The following is an 18,703-nucleotide window of genomic DNA, read 5'->3' as shown; positions in this document are numbered from 1 at the left end:
GCAACTAGTTTGTACTATTAGGGTTCTCTGCGACTGTCTCAACTTTCCAATTACATGAGGCATTAATAGGAAAGGAAAGGTCATAACTAAAATTATAGGCAATAACCATCAAAATTGAATTTTACTTTTTTTGTTCACCATTCCTTACCAACACCTTTTGAAAGATTAAAAAAGCCCTAAGAGCATCAAAACAATACAGCAACCATACAGTATCACTACGACCAACACTGTGACCATCAAAATTTTACAGTAGCTACGAGGAAAGAGATGAGAAGCAGAGGCCATTCAAAGTATTGACAGTTTGTTACTTTCACTTAAGGTTCGCCTTCTTAGTTACAAAATTTATTCAAAGTATATCTCTAGAGAAACAACCATGAAATTTCTTTAAACCCAGTTACACAGAGTCAATTATTGAAAAGCAAATTCTGATTTATAAATTTCTGATAAAAAGAAAAAATTAACTCCATTGTAACCGCAAGTTGGTGACCTATTTGACTGAAGATTTGGTATGTCACATTTGATGTTATTATGTCTTAGAGTTTGAGTTCAAGAATAATACAGTTCATATGAACTTATCTCAATACAATTGTCTAGTCTTTGCTTAAATCCTTAGTTGATTCATGTTCAAAATTTGTCTAGAATGTGGTCAGCTTTCAGAACATTGTATTAATCTGTACCTTTCAGTCACTAGAAATGTTATGCAATACTGTAGTAGACTGAGTTCATTGGTGACACTGGATATTTCATTGTAGTTTTCATTGTCCAGTTCATCAGTAATGAGAGATGTTGTCCTGTCACAGAATGATATGTTGCCAGTTTTCCTAGTTTTAAGTGAAAGGGAATGTATGAAAATGGTATTGAGATTAGTTTTATTTAATATAATGTTGTTTTGAGGTATTGTTTTATCAGTATTTATTTGTGTTCAGTCATTTCATGTTTAATTCTAAGAATAGCTCACTATTCAATAGTTATATGTTTGGATAAGAGGATAAGTAGTTATTAAGTGTCACAATGATCACTGTTCTGTCATGCAATACTTTGAAATTGTCTTGTTTGTTAAATTAGTGCATTTCCATGACAATCTATTGTAGTTTTACTAGTTTGTTTTATTTTCATTATTTTAATTATTTTATTGTAAATTATTTCTCAGTGGTTTGCTATTTGCTATTTATTACTCTTAGCTTACAATCACCCTTTTCCTTTTTTGTACTTTCCTGTATAAATAAATTTATTTGTGGCTTTAAGTCTGTCTCGTTGTTCAAATAACAACATCAGAACCTGCCTCGGTCACAATACCTTCAACATCATGAATGCACCCTAACTCAAGTATCTGTGGAACTCTAATTGCCCCATAATGCAGTCTGTTACATAGTAGTCTACAGACATGTAGTTGGTTGATGTAGCTATTCACAATTCAGTTTGATCACAACAGAAAAGAGAAAGCAGAAAGCTAACAAACACCAGGTTTCTTAGAATAAGGAAGGCCATATAAACCACCACCACAAGCTCAGCCTGTCATAAGAAATACATCATCCTGACCCATGCTTGACTTTTCTAGACAGAGTTGTCAGTATGGTGAACTGCCTCACATTAGGAATGGAATAAATAGTGTCCTTGCAGATTATGGACTTCCCATGAAATTGACTGCAAGAATTGTGAGGATTGTTTCCTTCAGTTTTAATTACTGTTCTCAAAAGATAAATGAACACATTTAGTAACCAAACCCTCAAGATCAACCTACTACAAAGAATAAAGACACACTCAATTAATTGTTTCTTTACTTGTGATCAGTAGCTTTTTTTTCCAGAGTGATACAAGATGAGAGTGATAAGGAACCTTACTGTCCACGATACAATAGCTTGTATCTCTTAATTGGTCTTGGAGATTTACCATGCCATTAAAGAACTGTTTATTGTAGGAGACAGTGAAGTGACTATGGATAACATCAGGGGCTTTCTACAGTTCCCACCAAATTTGGAACCAGAGGAAATCATTGTCAAAGAATATTTGCTTAAATTCTCTCAGAGATACATCTCTCATTGGCGGAGTCCTTCTTAATCTTTGCCACAAGTTTACCACGCCTACCTCAGATTGGCTAAGTGTGGTCTACATAGAGTTCGACAATATCACATTGTTCAATTCACATAACGTCACAAAGGCCCTTCCCAGACCAAGGTAAATTCCCTACTTCACTCAAGGCTATCTAAGGAATTAATGGAAAAGCCTTTTCTAACCTTGTTTAATTTCCATAGGTATTGCTGGATTCCAGCTTTTTGAGGTACAATACTTTGCCTTAATGCATTTTATATTTTACTGTAAAACTGTAACCACACATATTCTTTTTCCTGACATTGCTGTTTAGGGTTTCAAATAAGGTCTAATGATTTCATTGCTCATTCACTTGTTTGGTTTCTGGAGATGTCCCAAACTTTATTATGACTTCAATTAAGAAGTAGCTGGTGTCCTTCTAGACTGTTGGCTTCCCATGAAATTGACAGTGAGCATTACGAGGATTGTTTCCTTGATTTTTTTTTCTTTTTAGAAAAGATTAACAAAGAAATCAAGAAACTACATTTTCAAAGTAATTAACAATGAGTTGGAGTCCCTCCTAGTCTTTGCCACTAGTTCAACACCTGTACCCAATTTTGGCTCAGTGTCATCAAGATAAAGTCCAACAATACAGAACCTATCCTTCCCATCCACAAGTTCATTTTGTTTAACATTACAAAGATCCATCCAAGACCCAGCTAAATTTTCCTCTTCAATTAAGGCTGTATGTGAGAACAATGGAATAGCCTTTTCTATCCTTGTTTGGTTTCTATAGCTGCTGTATGGTGGATTCCAGCTAATGTGCTTTGTTTTGTTGTAATGTTTTCATTCTCATTTTTTTTTTTTTAATATTTTAAAATGCACTGTAATGTAATATACAGTGTATGTTTATCTTTTAAATTTTTTTCAGGGCTCATTTTGCATTTCAAATTTCTATATGTATTTCGTCATACTTACACTATTTTAACAAGGTCCCATTCAATTCAAGCTTGCCGCTGAACTTGTAGCACTTTACTTTGCTAGACATATTTTGTATAATTAAATTGTTCTCTGCAGGCTCCCAATCAATCCAGCTGGCCAGCTGGGATGAATTTTTCTAATAAATTAGCATATAGAATAAATTGTAAACATTACCAACTTAAACTGCAAACATTACCAACCCAAAATTGCATTCATAAAATCAGATTTGCTAAAATGTTAAACTTTTGTTGGACTTGTTTTTTGTCATTAATAATTATACTAAATACATTTATCAATCCATGCAATAATGGAGACCTCAAGGAGTTCAGTTGGAACCACACTATGAAGAGGTTTAACTGCTTTCCATGCAGGCATTCAAATTGTAGCTGCAATGTTTTCACAACACAGCACTGAAGCCAAGCAGAACTCTCCCATGGATGCCTGTACGTGTTCAACCCACCACAAAAATGAAGAGCAAGAATTGTTTATTTGCCGGCTGCGAATCAGGAAAGAAGAAGTTTGGAATAATGGAGCAACTTTGTGAACAACCCTATACCTCAAAGGAATTCCAATGGACAGCTCCTAATGTATTTAAGAAGAAGAATTAGACTTCACATACGAACTATCATGCTTCTAATGTTTCACCACCTTCAACAGTTGCAACTGAGGACTATGCCATGTGGTTCCCAACACATGTATATTACTGTTATTTTTATTATTCACTATTTATATTAATGATCTCCCTTCATGTGATTTGTTTTCAAAACCCAGATTGTATGCAGATGATACTACCCTTACCACATCTGCAGAAGACCCATGGGTCCTTGAATATAAAATGAATTATGATATGAATTTAATCCAGTCATGGCTGTCAGCACACAAATTAACTTTAAATGTGAAAAAGACTAAATACATGCTTATAGGGAGCCAATTTAAGTTATCCCAAATAAATAGTGACTTCACAGTCAAAGTCAATAACACTCCCTTAGAAAGAGTAATTGAACATAAAACCCTTGGAGTTCAAATTGATGAATCTTTAAGCTGGCGCCCACGCATTCATACCATTTCAAAGAAAATATCCCCTGGTATTGCTATCTTGAGGCGTGTAAGTAATTTTATACCACTTGATACTAGAGTGAATATGTATAGTGCACTGGTGATGCCATATTTTAATTACTGTAGTGCCGTATGGGGTAATATCAATAAGGGACTAGCAGACAATCTTCAAAAGCTGCAGAATAGGACTGCTAGAATTCTCACTTTTTCTAACTATGACGTTCGCTCAAGTGTTTTGTTGGATGAGCTTGGCTTGGAAAGGCTAGAACATGTAAGACTTAAACAGTTGGCTGTGACAATGTATAAAATACATAATAATCTTTCCCCATTGTATCTGAGGCGGATCTTTACCAACACCTCAAATGTACACTCACACAATCTTAGAAATTCTGAGCTAAATTATTATGTCCCCAGACCCAGAACTGAGTCTGCAAAAGGGAGCCTACACTACAGAGGATCTGTTCTGTGGAATAGGATTCCTTCTGAGATTAAAAAACTGCCTAGTTTGAATGTTTTTAAAACTTCGTTTCATGAGAAAGATTTCTCTGATGCACCATTGTAACTCTTATTATTCATGATATAAGTTTTTGTATTTTTAACATTATAGTAAATAGTTCCTTGTTACTCATGATATAAGTTTCTGTTTTTGTTTTTGTATGTTTAACATTATAGTCAATAGTTCTTAAAGTATTTTATTATAATTTAAACACGATTCCTAGGAAGACCATGTAAATGATATGATTTTGTGTATAAATAAAGATTGAAACAAACATTACAGTGGTACAGGTAAACAGTAAATCTGTTTACCAGAAATATGTTCGTTCAGGCCAGTGTATGACTCCATTTTCTGTAGCATGAGTTGACTACGAATATTCTGGGATGAGAAGCTCCAATATACATATTGATACATCTATGTAACTGCTGTGTCTACATACTGCAGATTGTTAATCCAACCTCCCTGATGTCAATTACTAGAAACATTATTGTTTCTAACAAAAGTGACATAAAAAATTAACCTGAAATAGAGTAGTACAATGTGTTTTCTATAATTTGACTTTTCTTTACGCATGTATTTTTTTTTTTGGGGGGGGGGGTGAGTGCCATTACCAATCAGAGCCTGTAGCAGCCTAGCTACTTTGAAGAAACATCTCAACATTTCTTTTTTGGAAAGTGTTCAGTGCCAGTTTATAATACTTGACGTAATGTAAAGCACTTTTGAATATGTGCATAGTTTTAAAAGCTATACAAATGTTTATTGTTACAATTACAAAATATTCTAGATAAATTCAACTTTTATTTCTGAAATACTAATTCATTTTGATTCCGGCTATCTGCAACCATACACTTCTTACAACAAAAACGGTTTCAAAGCTTCAGTCTTAATAGTAATTATCTAAAAGATAGTGCATTATTTTTACCTTTCCTGTTCCTTACCAAGTTAAACACAAGACACGTAGGATGAGAAGTTGATGAAAATTCACATGTGGCAATAATTAGATGCTGTACACACAAGCAGACACATTTGTAACAAGTCATTTCCATGGGTCATGAAAATGATCTTAATAAATCAGTGTTGGATTAACCACTGACCAATTTTCAAGACCCTAGAATTTATCATCTCATGAAATTCCTGGGCTTTGGCATACCTTTGTAAGGATTTCACTGACTACTCATTGCCCACGAATTTAGCTATCACAAAACACATATTTTTATGGTATAATAATGCTTTTTTCCAAACGGTATAATACTGTTTGATCGCAATTCGTGTGGTATGAAATTCGTAGTAGTGAGTTTCAAGGAAAATTAATGTTCTGTTTAGAACTAATTTGAGATACTTTTGCATAATCTCAAATTATCATCACATTGTTGTTAATAATGTTTACTATATCATTCATTGAATAAAATTTACCTGTGACAACATCTATAACAACTGGTAGCAGAGCAAGGTTGTCTGATACCTTCTAAATGTTAATGATATGAATTTGGTGTTGTAAGAAGTGTTTGAGATGTCAACCAAGGAATACAAGTCAGACCATGTGAAACACATATGGTACATTAAAGAGGACAAATTACACATCCCCATTAGACCTAACCATTCAAACAGTAAGTAATCCTAAAGAAGAGTGGCTAAGAGCTAGCTGTTAAGCCGAAAGGAAATGGTCAGAGAGCACATTAACATCAACTTATATCTTTAGAAATGGCATGGAAGTGGTGAAAACTGCTTGAGCTTAATGGAAAAAATTGAGGCAATGCTCAAAGACCTTGAACAAGCCAGTGCAGAATAGAAGTCATTTCTGGAACTTAAAGGACTATAGAGGCATTTGAAGCTAACTGAAAAGGCCATTGAGATGGCAAATGTGTGGCTTAAAAACATTGAAATCATGATCAACAAAAGAGATGAGAAACTTTTTTGAGAGACCTGTCGTGATTATGCACTCTTGCTAGAATTTGAGTCAGCAAGCTTTAACAGTTCACGCCTGCACATGGGTGAAAATGAGAAATGCCCTTGCATATTGGAGTTGGAAGTCAAAAAAGGAAAGAGAGAAGTTCTAGGCTGCAGGAAGAGGAGCCTATAAGCCTATAAGAGAACTAAAAAATGAAGATTAAAAATTGGGATTGGTAGCACAGCTTGAGATGTCTAATGAGGATGGAAGAAATCCAGAGATCCACTGGGGAAATTTGAAAATGCTGAAGTTTAAATTACCTATTACGATGTCAACCCTAGAGTATCAGAAAATAAAGGCATTTGCAAGAATCCAGATGACCCTTTACCTCAGCAAAATTTTAAGCTGCCACCCCAATTAAATTGTCCACATTGTACACTCACACTTCTCAGAACGATTTAGCTTATTGTAATGTAGAGGAGCACTTATTACCTCATGGATAGGGAACTCTCAGCCAGGCAGATCAAAACAAAGCTGGAAGAAAATGAAGAGTCAACAGCTGCGCTTGTAAAGTCAGTATCATATTTGGAGTTACCCTGGTTTTTGGGAAATCCACGTAAGTGGCCCTAACTCAAATCACTGTTTAAATATTTGGTACATGACCAACCTCTAATTAATATGCAAAAAAGGACTACTGTCCAGAGGGCCTTAGCAGGAAGTGCAAAGGAAACTATGGAAAGGATGCTCATTCATGACCATCTCTATAAGGCAGCCTTAACAGAACTTAAACAATTCAGAAATGAGGTGTTTGTTGCTGGAGCTCTCGTGGAGACTGTGTTTGAGCAAATGATTGTTGTTGAGGGAGACCCAGCCAAAAAATGCAGGTGACTGCTTTGCATACAAAAACTTTTTTGTACGCAAAGCAGTCACCACAATGAAGAGTTTAGGATACTCATGTGACCTGGCTTCATTGGGGGAAAAGAAGATTCAGCAGCTCTTCTTGCACTAGGAAGTTCATTTTTCTCAAGGGAAGTTGTCATAAAAAGTCAAGGAAAGGGTAAAAAGGATAATGGCAAGCAAAGACAACTATGATTTGCTTGTGTAAACACTAAAGGACAATTAGGGCTTATTAGCAGCTCTTCCCGTTATTGTCACATCACGCCAGTATCACAAGAGCTACATTGGCTGCCAGTGAGATTCAGGATAAAGTTCAAGATATTGCTAGTGATATTCAAGGCCATTCACGGACTTGGACTTGTAATCCAAAAAAAGCCCCAGATGGGGATGTGTTTAATAAATGAATGTATGTATGTTTTAAAGTGCATTAGATCATATCCATATGTATATTGCACCATATAGGTATGAAATTGTTATTATTATAAATTACTATGTCTCTCCAGATGTGGATTGACATTTTGGCTGCATACTGCTACTCTTTAGCAGGTGATGATTTCAATTGAGTACAAGTTACCAATAAACTGTTGTGCTCAGCTGCGACTGGATGGAATTTCACAGTCACAGTGGTCTGCTGTCGCACGGCTGTATTGCTGCTGTGTTTCGTGATTTTCGAAATCCAGACCTCTGGGATTTTGACTCAACTTTCCCTGTTGATGTTGTTGGGTACAATTTTATGTAGATTACCTCTTGATCTAATTTTTGGCCTTTTTCAGTTGGGCATTCTACAGATCCTAGAGGATAGATCAACAACTCAGTGGTTTCATAACCATGCACTGTGTTTGTGACACAGCTGCCTGTTTCTCCTGCAAAAGTTCCCCAAACTTTTGCTGTTGTCCTTCTTTGGTGGTGTTGAAGTCTCACTATCTGGTCTTGATCTTGATCTGTAAGGTGTTATGCAATAATTGTAAGCTTCTTGGCAGGGCACCAGTGTTTGAGTCAGAGCGCAAACTTGCGACATTCTCCCCCTTGAGCAACAACGCCTCCCTTAAAATTTGATGACCGGGTCATGTCTCCCACGATCAGAAGTATTTGTGGAGCTGTATTCTTCAAAAAAAATGCATTTAATTTTTTGTCGGCTAGCATTTCACATTTTCAAATAAAAATTGTTTATCAGCACCTTATAAATTGCTTTTACAGACACTATTGTCTCGCGCTTTGCTCCTTGAACAATATTCCAAACCTGTCACCTACATAGAAGCTGTAAGCGTCGAATATTGTCACATTACCCAGTTTTTTTTGGAAAATACCCTGTCTAACCTGGAGCTGCGATTTCCTTCGATGCCAATGACATTGTGAACTGCCTGGTTATTCTTGGGATGTGTGGCATCAGGTTTGTACCAGACATAGCTGCACATGGCAATGAGCAGTTAAAAAAGCTGATTAAATTTTATGGACAAGAGAAGGACGGGGAGAACGTGATCTATGAGCCAATAATTGATGGTGAAGAGACAAGGCAAGAATGGAGCTATTTAAAGGAACTTCTAGTCCAACAGCATTATCCAAAAGACAGTCTACGGTCACTGTTATAAATATGTGAACATGTTAAAAGGTTACTCATACTGACATGTATAACAAAGTTAGTTGATTTTAGAGAGCACTTAAGTGTATGTACACCTGAGCAATTACACAGCAAGTTCCTGTTTGGTTAATTAATGTAAATTTACAAACTGTGAAAATAAAAATAAATTTACAGTAACCTGCTTATGTACATTTTTGCAGGGAAATATGATACATTCGATTTTCGTTTTTCTTAGAAATGATAGCAAGTTGTACAACTCATTTGGACTTGCTACAAAAGAAATATGAGATTTGCTATTTTAACAACAATGCACTTAAGAAATGCACCAATGGCAAAGCTTTTAACATTGTGACCATTGCCCATTTTGTTTTCTTGCCCAATTTGCAATTTTAGGGCAAGTAAACAGCCCCAACAGCCAAGGTAAGTTTAGATATATTGGAAGTTTCAAATATGTTGTGGCAACATGTATTTGGCAAGGTTTCTAGCACAGTTTGTGGTATTTTGCATGTTTTTGTGAATTTCACAGGGTTTACCTGAAATTCATGGCTCCCTGACAGCACAAAAACATCCGAAACCTTGAATCAGTAACCTTCTTCAAAAGTAATAACTAGCCAAGACAGAATTTGTCTTATTACTCAAATGACCCTACTCTAGAATAATTAGCCATAAGTAATGACTTTTTCATACATTTCATTTTGGAAAGTATCCAAAGAATTTATTAAATGAGTCATGGCTGATAAATATTTGGTGCCCCCTCTAAAAATAATAATAAAATCACTTGCTTATTTATTTACCTTCTATGCTGCTCCTTTTAGGGTGCTTTCATGATTAACTGATGATAACTTTCCATGACTTAAATATTGAAAAACAGTCAGGTGAAGAAATGGTGGTGAGGATCTACTTTGCAGAAATGACATAACCTTTAGCTCAGCAGCCAAGCAGCAATCCCTTTGATTTAATACCACCAAAGAACCAGTTGGTTTACCCATAGAGAAAAGAGCTCTTTCAACATAGTCCAGAATTTCTGTAAAGGAAACACAAAACATGTTGGGATATTGTCATCACGTTGTCCATGGAGCTCGTTAAGTTATGGTGTGAAAAGGTTTACTGGTATAAGATTAAGTCCATTTATATCATAAAACAATAAAAATCAAACTGGTTCATAAGTGTTGTGCGAGGGAAACATTTAACCTCTTCACATCCCTACCCTATGATTGATGTGCTAAATCTGATTTTGGAAAAATCCCCTTGACACATTCATCGAATACTGTACATTTATAAATTAACCTATAAGTGTTTTGTCTAGGAATTATCCCTACTGTAGGTCTCATAACTACTTATTTTAAGGGCACAAAAATGCATACCTGTGAAGCACTCTCTCCTTGCTCCCCATTGTCTACTGTCAGTGAATATAATACATCTGCACCCCAAGGCTAATTTCGTCAAGCCTGTTCAACATCTTTCCATATATGCCTCTGCCTGATGTTCATTCTCACTGGTATTTTGAGACTTGTGTTGTTGAGCAACCTATGGAGGATATCGTTGATGCTTTCCTTGGTCTCAGGCTGAGTAACCTGTAGGGCTGGATCTATTATGTAAACCTCTCTTCCTTCATCCACACAATTTGAACTTTGTTCCTTTCCATCATTTGATACATCCCTCACTAAAACATTGCAGCATACATCTGCATGTTCTGCTACTGTAATTACAGGAAAAGAGAGAAAGTAATATGTGGGACATTCTACATCACTGTTGCCAGGGATGATCTCAACTGTATTTAATACTGAACCTTAATTTGCAGGGTCTGTTCTGGACACTTGTTCCTTGTCATTTTTGTGTTTCGTCATCACCTCAACTAGGCTGATCTTCCCACACATTGTCACTTTCATGAGACTGTTAACTTAGAGAACAAATAGTCACTTTACTGGCAATAAAAAAACTGAAATGGTTGTACAATTTTCCAATGTCTTCTCTGCATTTTTCAATGCCTCTGTTGTGCCAGGTAAATTCACCATCCCCTTCGGGTCAGGGAAGAGTAGAATAAAGTCTAAACCTTCATGGATCCTTTTTTTGTGATAAGCAGGTTTTGTTAGAGCTTTATTGAGGATCACATCACTGGCTGTTGACTTTTCATTAACGGGTAACATTTTTCCTTGGCATCGCCTCAGGTTCAAAGGTCAGGCTTCTGAACAAGCAAGTAAAATATGATAATGAATATTGATACATCTCTGTAGGTACGAACAACTTTGCAAAAGAAATGTCCAAAGACAAGCTTAGCCCTTTACACCCTAACATCAGTATGCTTAATCTCCATCCACACTGTTCTCTACACAACAACAACAACAACAACAATTTATTCGTACCCAAATATGATATAATAATAATAAACAGAATATATCAATAAAAGATGTAGAGGAGTACTAGCTGCCCCAAATAACCATAAGGGCTAGAAGAAAAGGGCAGCTATACTTAGGTAATTTATCCAATACAATGATTTAGGTCAGATATAACATGCACAAACACACACAGACATAACATACACACACACAAAGACATGCACATTCAAGGTCATACAAACAAGATCAAAAACACTGTGAAAATCAGAGTAAAGAACGACGGAAGGCTACGGAAATTATTAGTATTTTTTAATAGAGATTAGCTTAAGGTTTTTCTTAAAACTTTTCAAAGGAAGAAGCTTTATGTGATCACTTATATCATTCCAGACTTTAGAACCCTGAAATCTTATATTGAAAAGTCCATAATTTGTTCTGACTTTTGGAATAGCATAGGACATTTTACTAGATAATCTGGTATTATAATTATGTATCGTCCTAACAGAATTAAAGTAAGGATCAAAAACAGGAGGTAAAAGATTATTATGAAACTTGTACATAAATACTGCAGGTTGAAAGGTTATGATGTCAAACAACTTTGCAACATTTAGATCTTTAAATAAAGGACTTGAATGTTCGTTATAACTAGAGAAGGTGATTATTCTTAAGGCTTTCTTCTGTAATATAAACAAAGGTTGCAAAGTTGTTTGATAGGTATTACCCCAAGCAATTATGCAGTAGTTGAGAAAAGGCTCAACCAGAACATAGTACAGGCTAAGTGGTGTTTCAGTACTTAAGAAATAACTTCGTTTAGAAAGAATGCCTATACTTCTCTTGATTTTTTTAGAAATATTAGTAAAGTGCATCTTCCAACTAATATTGTAATCTATGTAAACTCCAAGGTATCTAATGGAAGTTTCCTGGGTCAACATCTGATTGTTTATAGACAACATGACCTGTTTGGGCAATTTTCTTTGAATTGGATGGAAAATAACAAAGTTTGACTTATCAATATTTAATGAAAGCTTATTTGCACATAGCTAAGTAAGAACTTTCTCAAGTTCAGAATTAATCAAACTTTCAAGATTAGCTAAGGTGCTAGCAAAGAGAATTAGGGTTAAAACTTTCTTGGTTAGGGGTTGTTTCCTTTAATCTTGCAACCTTAATGCGTGATTCAAGAGTGATATTTTGAGGAGAAATTAGATGAAGATACTGGTCCCTTTTAGGAGTTAAAGGAACTGCATGTACCAGAAAGTGACCAGGCAAGTAAAAATGTACTATAAATTAGTTCACTGTCTGTATATTTTCAATGCACATGAGGAAATATTCCACACACTTTAAATGTAACTTTACAAACACTTGTTCATTGTCCTTATTCTTTGAATGTGTGCAACTGTTATAGTGACTCACTCCAAACAACATAAACAAAAAATCAGTGTGGATGTCATGTTATTTCTTCATTGAATAAATACATTCTGATTGATGATGTCCCTTTATAGCACAAGTTGTCACAAGGAACCCAAAAATCGTAAGGAGCTGCTTCTGAAGATATCTTTTACATCAGAGCCAATCTTATCATGATTCACTAATAAATGCTATGACTCCTTTCAATCAACCACTTTTTTCCTCGCACAGTAACACATTTCACATGTAATTTTCATCATCGTTGGTTATGTTGGCACATACCTTCAGTATTTGTTATGCAAGATCTCCTGGTTCAGTATTGTTATCATTCCAGTTAGACAGTTGTTATCGCAATATTTGAGGTATTGATATTTTAAAGATTCGTTCTGAGGCTCAATGCCATTGTTGGTGTTGATAGTGACCATAACTTTGTCTTCTCTGAATGCCCACATTCCTTGCTAAAATAGCAAGATCACATATCAGTACATCTGATCATTATGTTATGCTAATTAATTAAAGCATTTCCTTTAACCTTATCTAAAAATTGAAAACGAAATAGTTCAAAGTTTCCTGTTTAAGAAATATGTGCACAGTAACAATGTTATAAGCTGGAGACAATGGTCAGAACTGAGGAATTAGGAGTTATGACTTTTCTCTCCCTTTCCCTATTCTTAGTTGATGTATTTCATTATTCAGTTCTTCAATAAACCAATGATGTCAAACCATGTTATTATCAGCAGTGCTAAGCCATGTAAACAGAGTGAAATAATCATTACCTTTGCTTCTACCAACCATGTGTTATCAAACCAGTTCCTGAGCTTTGGATTTGCCATCCAGAGGCTACTGTCCTGTAAGGAACCACATTTTTCTCAAATTAATTATGATGTTGATTTGGCAACGGCACAAAGCAAAATTAAAACCTCTATTTTCAGTCTTCCTCAGCCACCTCTCCCACCAGCAGTGCTGAAAGAGATTGTCACAGATGTGTGGGGTCTAATGGTTGTGACTTGTGAAGGCCTTTTGCCAACCATTATTACAAAAGGCATGTGTGTTCAAAATAAAAAATCTACAAACATATCCATTAGAAAGAACAAACCTCTTCAATGAAATGATCTTTGTGTTCCTCTTGATTTGGCAAGTGATTGGAAATTGAACATTCAAAGTCTGGTTTCTGTCCATTGTTGATGTGGATGTTTAATTTAATGAGATGTCCCTCCTGAGTTGCTCAGTGTTGTCCCTGGTCTACACGGTAAAAAAAGTTAAATAGATCAACTATTACTTTACAATCTAGTTGAAAATAAAAATGCAAGGTGTTTTTATGTGAACTGTTAACCAGATGGAAAATGTAAGAAAAATTGTACTGACTGTAATTTCAAAACATCTGCATTGTGAAGTTGAGCAGATTTTTTATTTTTGCACGTTTTGAATGGCCTTCTGTGCTTATTGGTGAGTGTTTTGGTTTGTCTATAAGGTGTTAAGTTATCTGAGTGTTCGTCCTTCGAGCCTATGAACACCTCTGCACAGGTAGTTCATTTTAACATGGATGAACTTCCAGTATCTTGCTTCACCGACACAGCAGACGATGGTGTATTCGGATTGGATCCATCCATTCGTAGCAATCAGATCTGCTTTTTCAATGTTGATTGACTCTTTCTCAGAAAATGTTATGGAAGTGCTCAAATCAAGGCTAGTCAGTTTTGCTCAAAGTTTTTCTGAAAGTAACAGAGTTACAGTTAAGCAAGCCATGAAGAAGGCTCATCATGAGAACTATCCATGTTTGGAAGGGAACCCAACCACAACATAATCATGAGTTTAAAGTGCTCAATAACATGGATGACGTTTTGTACAATGTGTAGAGATTGCAACAAGTTCCACAATGTAGGTCCCTCAGTTTCTAGATTAGAGTCATATTCATCTCTTTTTCCATTTGGATCTTTAACCACATCTTCACATGCTTTTTGCTTCAAATATACAGGGTTTACCATAGAGGCTATATTCCAGTAATCTCCAGGATTTCTAGTGTCTTGCAGCTTTTTCGATTATTCAAGTTAGAGCAGAATAGCATAATGGCAACCAAGAATTTGTTGGCCTAATGTTGTATTTGAAGTCTTGCCCAAGGGCAAAGGGAATTGTATTTACCCGACAATAGCTACACCTGTGTATAAGTCACACCTCAAACTTTTGATTAATTCTAGTGGAAATAATAATCAGTGAGGTGCAATCAGAAATGGCATAGCTGTTGTAATGAAACCATTTACAAAGAAAAATTGAAATAGTTTTATTAAGCTAGCTTATAATAAAATGAAGAAGACGCCACAGTTTGCCATACAGAGTAATGAGTAACAGAGTAACAAGAAACAGGTAATGGTACAAAGTGACTCTGTGACTGTTTGGAAGCTTTTGGAGTAATCTCAACAAGTGAGACTCAAACATCTCCAGATTACCTTACTTCTTTCAATAGTTTCGAACCTTTAACATGTAAATTTTCATCTTACACTTTTTCTAGAGTTATTTTAGGCATCACTGAACAAAAAATTCTGAGTTTAAGTGTAAATCCAACACGATTTAAGTAATTTCAATTGCCTGCAATGTGATTTGAAAAAAAGAGCTGTGGGAACAGTATAAGGTCATTAGCTGATTAATTTGATTCAAAAATCTTATGTCAACATCATTGTCAAAATGATTGTGTGCTTTTCAAAATTTATATAATTGACTGCTGCATATCTTTACTTCACTCAGTTAAGAAAAAAAGGAAACTTGCATTCACAATTAATATGTTTCAAGGTATATTGTTTGGAAGCAGGAGACTTGGTGCCAAAACGCTCATACCTTCATTTAAGATGCACCCCTAACTTTTATCCTATTTCTCTGCAGCCTATATGAGGATAAATATGGTACTATAAGTACTTGTACGACATAATAATGGCTAAATTTCAAATTGGATGATATTTTTAAAGCCAAATGCACCTAACCAAGTATTTAACAATTATTAGTAAAATGTGAAGGGAATATTCTTAAATAATCCCCTCCACTTCATCATGGGTATTATATGACAACATTCTCAGAGCCTGAGGATGATCATTCTTTAATCACACTGTTATTGGTCGGCTGATTATCAGACTAACTGCATTTTTCTGACATTTCCACTTCACAAACTTTAAAAAAGTTGGCCAATTTTTGAAATGAGTGCTTCAATATAAATATCACCTCATGCTGGCTCATTATAGCTGAATAACTAAATTTGTGACCCCAATCCAAATCCAAGACAACTCTTAGGCATATGGTCCCTGCTCTTTGCTACATTTTGAGCATTATTGACAAGTCAGTTTCACTCATCCTTCAAACTGATGTCAGTTTGCAATACTCTGGTCCAACCCAAACAACTTTTATCGGGATACAATTTATCAAATCTTCATTCAAACGTTTTTTCAAATACTGCAAGACACTACACTATCTCTTAGATAAAGCCAAAATCGAAAACAAATCTCACCTTATTTTTTCTCAAAAGGTATGTGGCAAGCAAGATGAAAATTTCTGCAAGAGATTGGTGATATCTGTCACTTTCACAAATGTTAATCATTGGTCTTTCTCTCAGACAAATCACATGTCAACAAAAATTTCTTGGCTAGCACGGCCTGAATGTGTTTGGTCCCAGTTAGTGCAAGGCTTCCTCCTACAAAAATTATGCCAGACTACCTAACACATAAGCGTTGACAGTTTTCTATCAGTAATTTCTTGTAAGCCTTTCATTAATTTCTCATAAGCTTTTCTTTAAGAAATTAACGAAGAAACAAAGAGTGAACCAGTTTACGTTCCCAGAACGTTTGCAGCACCATGTTTTTGGCTCATTTGATTTGTTTCCAGTATTCTCTTATTAGTCACATTGTTAATAACCAGTCACAAGTCACGGCATTATTAGTCAGTCACAAATCACACAAGCTTTTGGTGTGCAAGTGGATGTAATTGTTCTGAATCCCTCATTGGACAGCGTGAGGGTGCTGTCAATGTCAGCCTAAACTGTTTTGTCAGAATAAAATTATCATTGATTATTAAAAACTTTTCAAAGTTTTGTCGTTCCCTAAATCTCCATTCCCACCTCTCCCTACTTCTTCCCAGAGCAGATTCTTAAAACTCCAGCAATTTTTTTTTATTTCCCTGCCTACTTGAAAAATTATTGACCGATCTGCCAGGAGTAATGATCCAATCACCAATTGGACTCAAACCCAGCTCAAATGCCAGCTACTGTATGACGAGATAATAACTGAGTAAAAATAAGAAACAAAAGTATTAAATTAAAGTATATCTATTAAATTGCCATTATCCAAAATTTAAATGCATGCTACATACATGTCACTGAAGTGGTTCTGAAACAATCTTGGGGCCCGGTTGCATATGGCGTTGTCTATCCTATCACATCGACAATCTGCCAGTTCTGCTATTCAGGTCTGTCAGCTGTTTCGTTCGATCGTTGAATTGCTCGGTAACAGAACTTTAAAAGATCCAGTGCACTTCTTCTACATTAAATGAACCTATGGTGTTGATTTCCAAACACATTCAAAGTTGGAAGGAAGTGAAAGGATAGCTGAATACCGTGGAATCCTGGTCGGCTCAAACATTCCGCCATCTTAAATTAGTCACGCTCTGAGCATGCGCACTGGGTTCTTGTTTGGGCGTTAAATCGTTACAGTTCCCAATGCACCCGAGGTCCGATTTTGTTATCCCTCGAATGATTACAGACCGAATTGGACGACATGAATTACTGTTACCATTAAACAAAATTTTTCGGCCTCGTGCTGTTAAGACTGACGCGTTTCCTGCGAGTTTTGATAAATCTAAGAGCCTTACCTCTTGTCGAAGGCAATTTCCTGAAGGTTGTTTTTCCTCTCGCGCGCTTTAATAGGCAAGTTGACAGCACGCAAACATAACGGCTTGCAAGGGAAGAATTCCTTATTCATTGCATTCCTTGAAAAAAAGCACACTCAAAAGATCATGTCATTCTGAGTTCTTTTTTAACCAGTTTTTCTCTGTCCTTCCCTTACCTTGCTCTCTGCTTCGCTCTTTAGTTTAGGTCATAGCGTTGATATCAGTCCATGATAAATTACGTTGTAGAATCCAATGGAATGTGCAATAGTTCCCTCGAGTTTAGCGAAATTGCCTCATTCAACGTCAGTTTTACGGGGAAAGAAAGAAAAGATTTTCGGGCGCCATTAAAGGGAACAAACATTTTAATCATCACAACTTTTAAAATTTTTTTAACACTCATTTGAATTTACTTAGAGTGATTTTTCTTACCATTTAAAGTAAACAAAGAAGAGAAACCTGCGTAGATTATTTATTAAAGAGTCTGACAGTCAAAAGATTGACGATTACTCCCATTCAACTACAAAAACAGACCTTTTGGAGGGCTGTGTTGAAAAATCTTGCGGAGTGTTCGTGCGGAGACTGAATTTTGAAATGCTAAATGCAAAAAAAGTCGGAAATAGTTAATTTTTGTCTTACCTCGTGGGGGTGTGATTTTAAGAGTTTGCGAGTTATTCCAAAGCCGTTTTAGTCGATCGTTCTTTGTGGAAAACATCACACCATGGTAAATTCATCTGGTTAGAATTTGTAGCAACTGTTGATAACTTTCCGATTTTTCTGTCCCTTTCTCAGAATTTTTCCTCAGCGGCAGTGTGTGCGTACAATTAGTTACTTTTCCTTCCTTTGCTCACCGACCTTCCTTAGAGAAATTCACGGAGAAACGTTGTGAAATAAGGAAACGCAATTTTCTCTCTTCTTATTATGTACAATGGGAACCTGTTCAGAAAAGAACCCAAGCTGAGATAAGACCCGCATACGAACGAATTCGCGGAGACGAATTTCACTCTATTCTTGAAACGACGACACACTAAATCTTGGTCAGGTTTGGAAAGAAAATGTCGTTTCCTCAGAGGCGGTTCTACGGTTAAAAAAAAAAGAGCAAATGTTGCAGATACAATAGAATACAAAAGCCGGAGCAACTTCAGAATACCCCGCAACTTATTTACATGTCATTGAATAAG

General features: G+C 35.8%; 1 protein-coding gene across 7 annotated transcripts; it reads right to left on the bottom strand.

The window, feature by feature from the left end:
• Window positions 1–5,153: 5,153 nt before the first annotated feature.
• Window positions 5,154–17,313, bottom strand: LOC149040178 (uncharacterized). Of its 7 annotated transcripts, none has more exons than XM_089182677.1 (9): window positions 17,010–17,313; window positions 16,153–16,196; window positions 13,759–15,537; window positions 13,439–13,510; window positions 12,945–13,120; window positions 10,290–11,110; window positions 9,720–9,949; window positions 8,664–8,926; window positions 5,154–8,287 (listed from the first exon to the last, which is right to left on the bottom strand). In XM_089182677.1, the coding sequence occupies exons 8-9, from the start codon at window positions 8,749–8,751 to the stop codon at window positions 7,965–7,967; spliced, it is 411 nt and encodes a 136-aa protein (XP_089038803.1). In that variant the 5' UTR covers window positions 8,752–8,926; window positions 9,720–9,949; window positions 10,290–11,110; window positions 12,945–13,120; window positions 13,439–13,510; window positions 13,759–15,537; window positions 16,153–16,196; window positions 17,010–17,313; the 3' UTR covers window positions 5,154–7,964. The 7 variants fall into 7 exon arrangements, with proteins under 7 accessions (XP_089038803.1, XP_089038804.1, XP_089038805.1 ...); XM_089182678.1 differs by having other exon boundaries at window positions 8,664–8,753; XM_089182679.1 differs by having other exon boundaries at window positions 8,664–9,949; window positions 10,290–10,624; window positions 10,715–11,110.
• Window positions 17,314–18,703: the final 1,390 nt, after the last annotated feature.

The sequence above is a fragment of the Pocillopora damicornis genome, chromosome 9, assembly GCF_964200805.1.
Source record: "Pocillopora damicornis chromosome 9, jaPocDami1.2, whole genome shotgun sequence".
Lineage (NCBI taxonomy): Eukaryota > Metazoa > Cnidaria > Anthozoa > Scleractinia > Pocilloporidae > Pocillopora > Pocillopora damicornis.
Note: the sequence above shows the minus strand (reverse complement) of the source record. Positions and strands in the feature narration are given on the sequence as shown.

Coding starts and splice junctions, on each gene's coding strand:
- LOC149040178 (XM_089182677.1), bottom strand. CDS start 8,751: ATGTCTGGTACAAACCTGATGCCACACATCCCAAGAATAACCAGGCAG. Junction 8,288..8,663: donor GAAGGAAATCGCAGCTCCAG/GTTAGACAGGGT, acceptor AACACCTTACAG/ATCAAGATCAAGACCAGATA.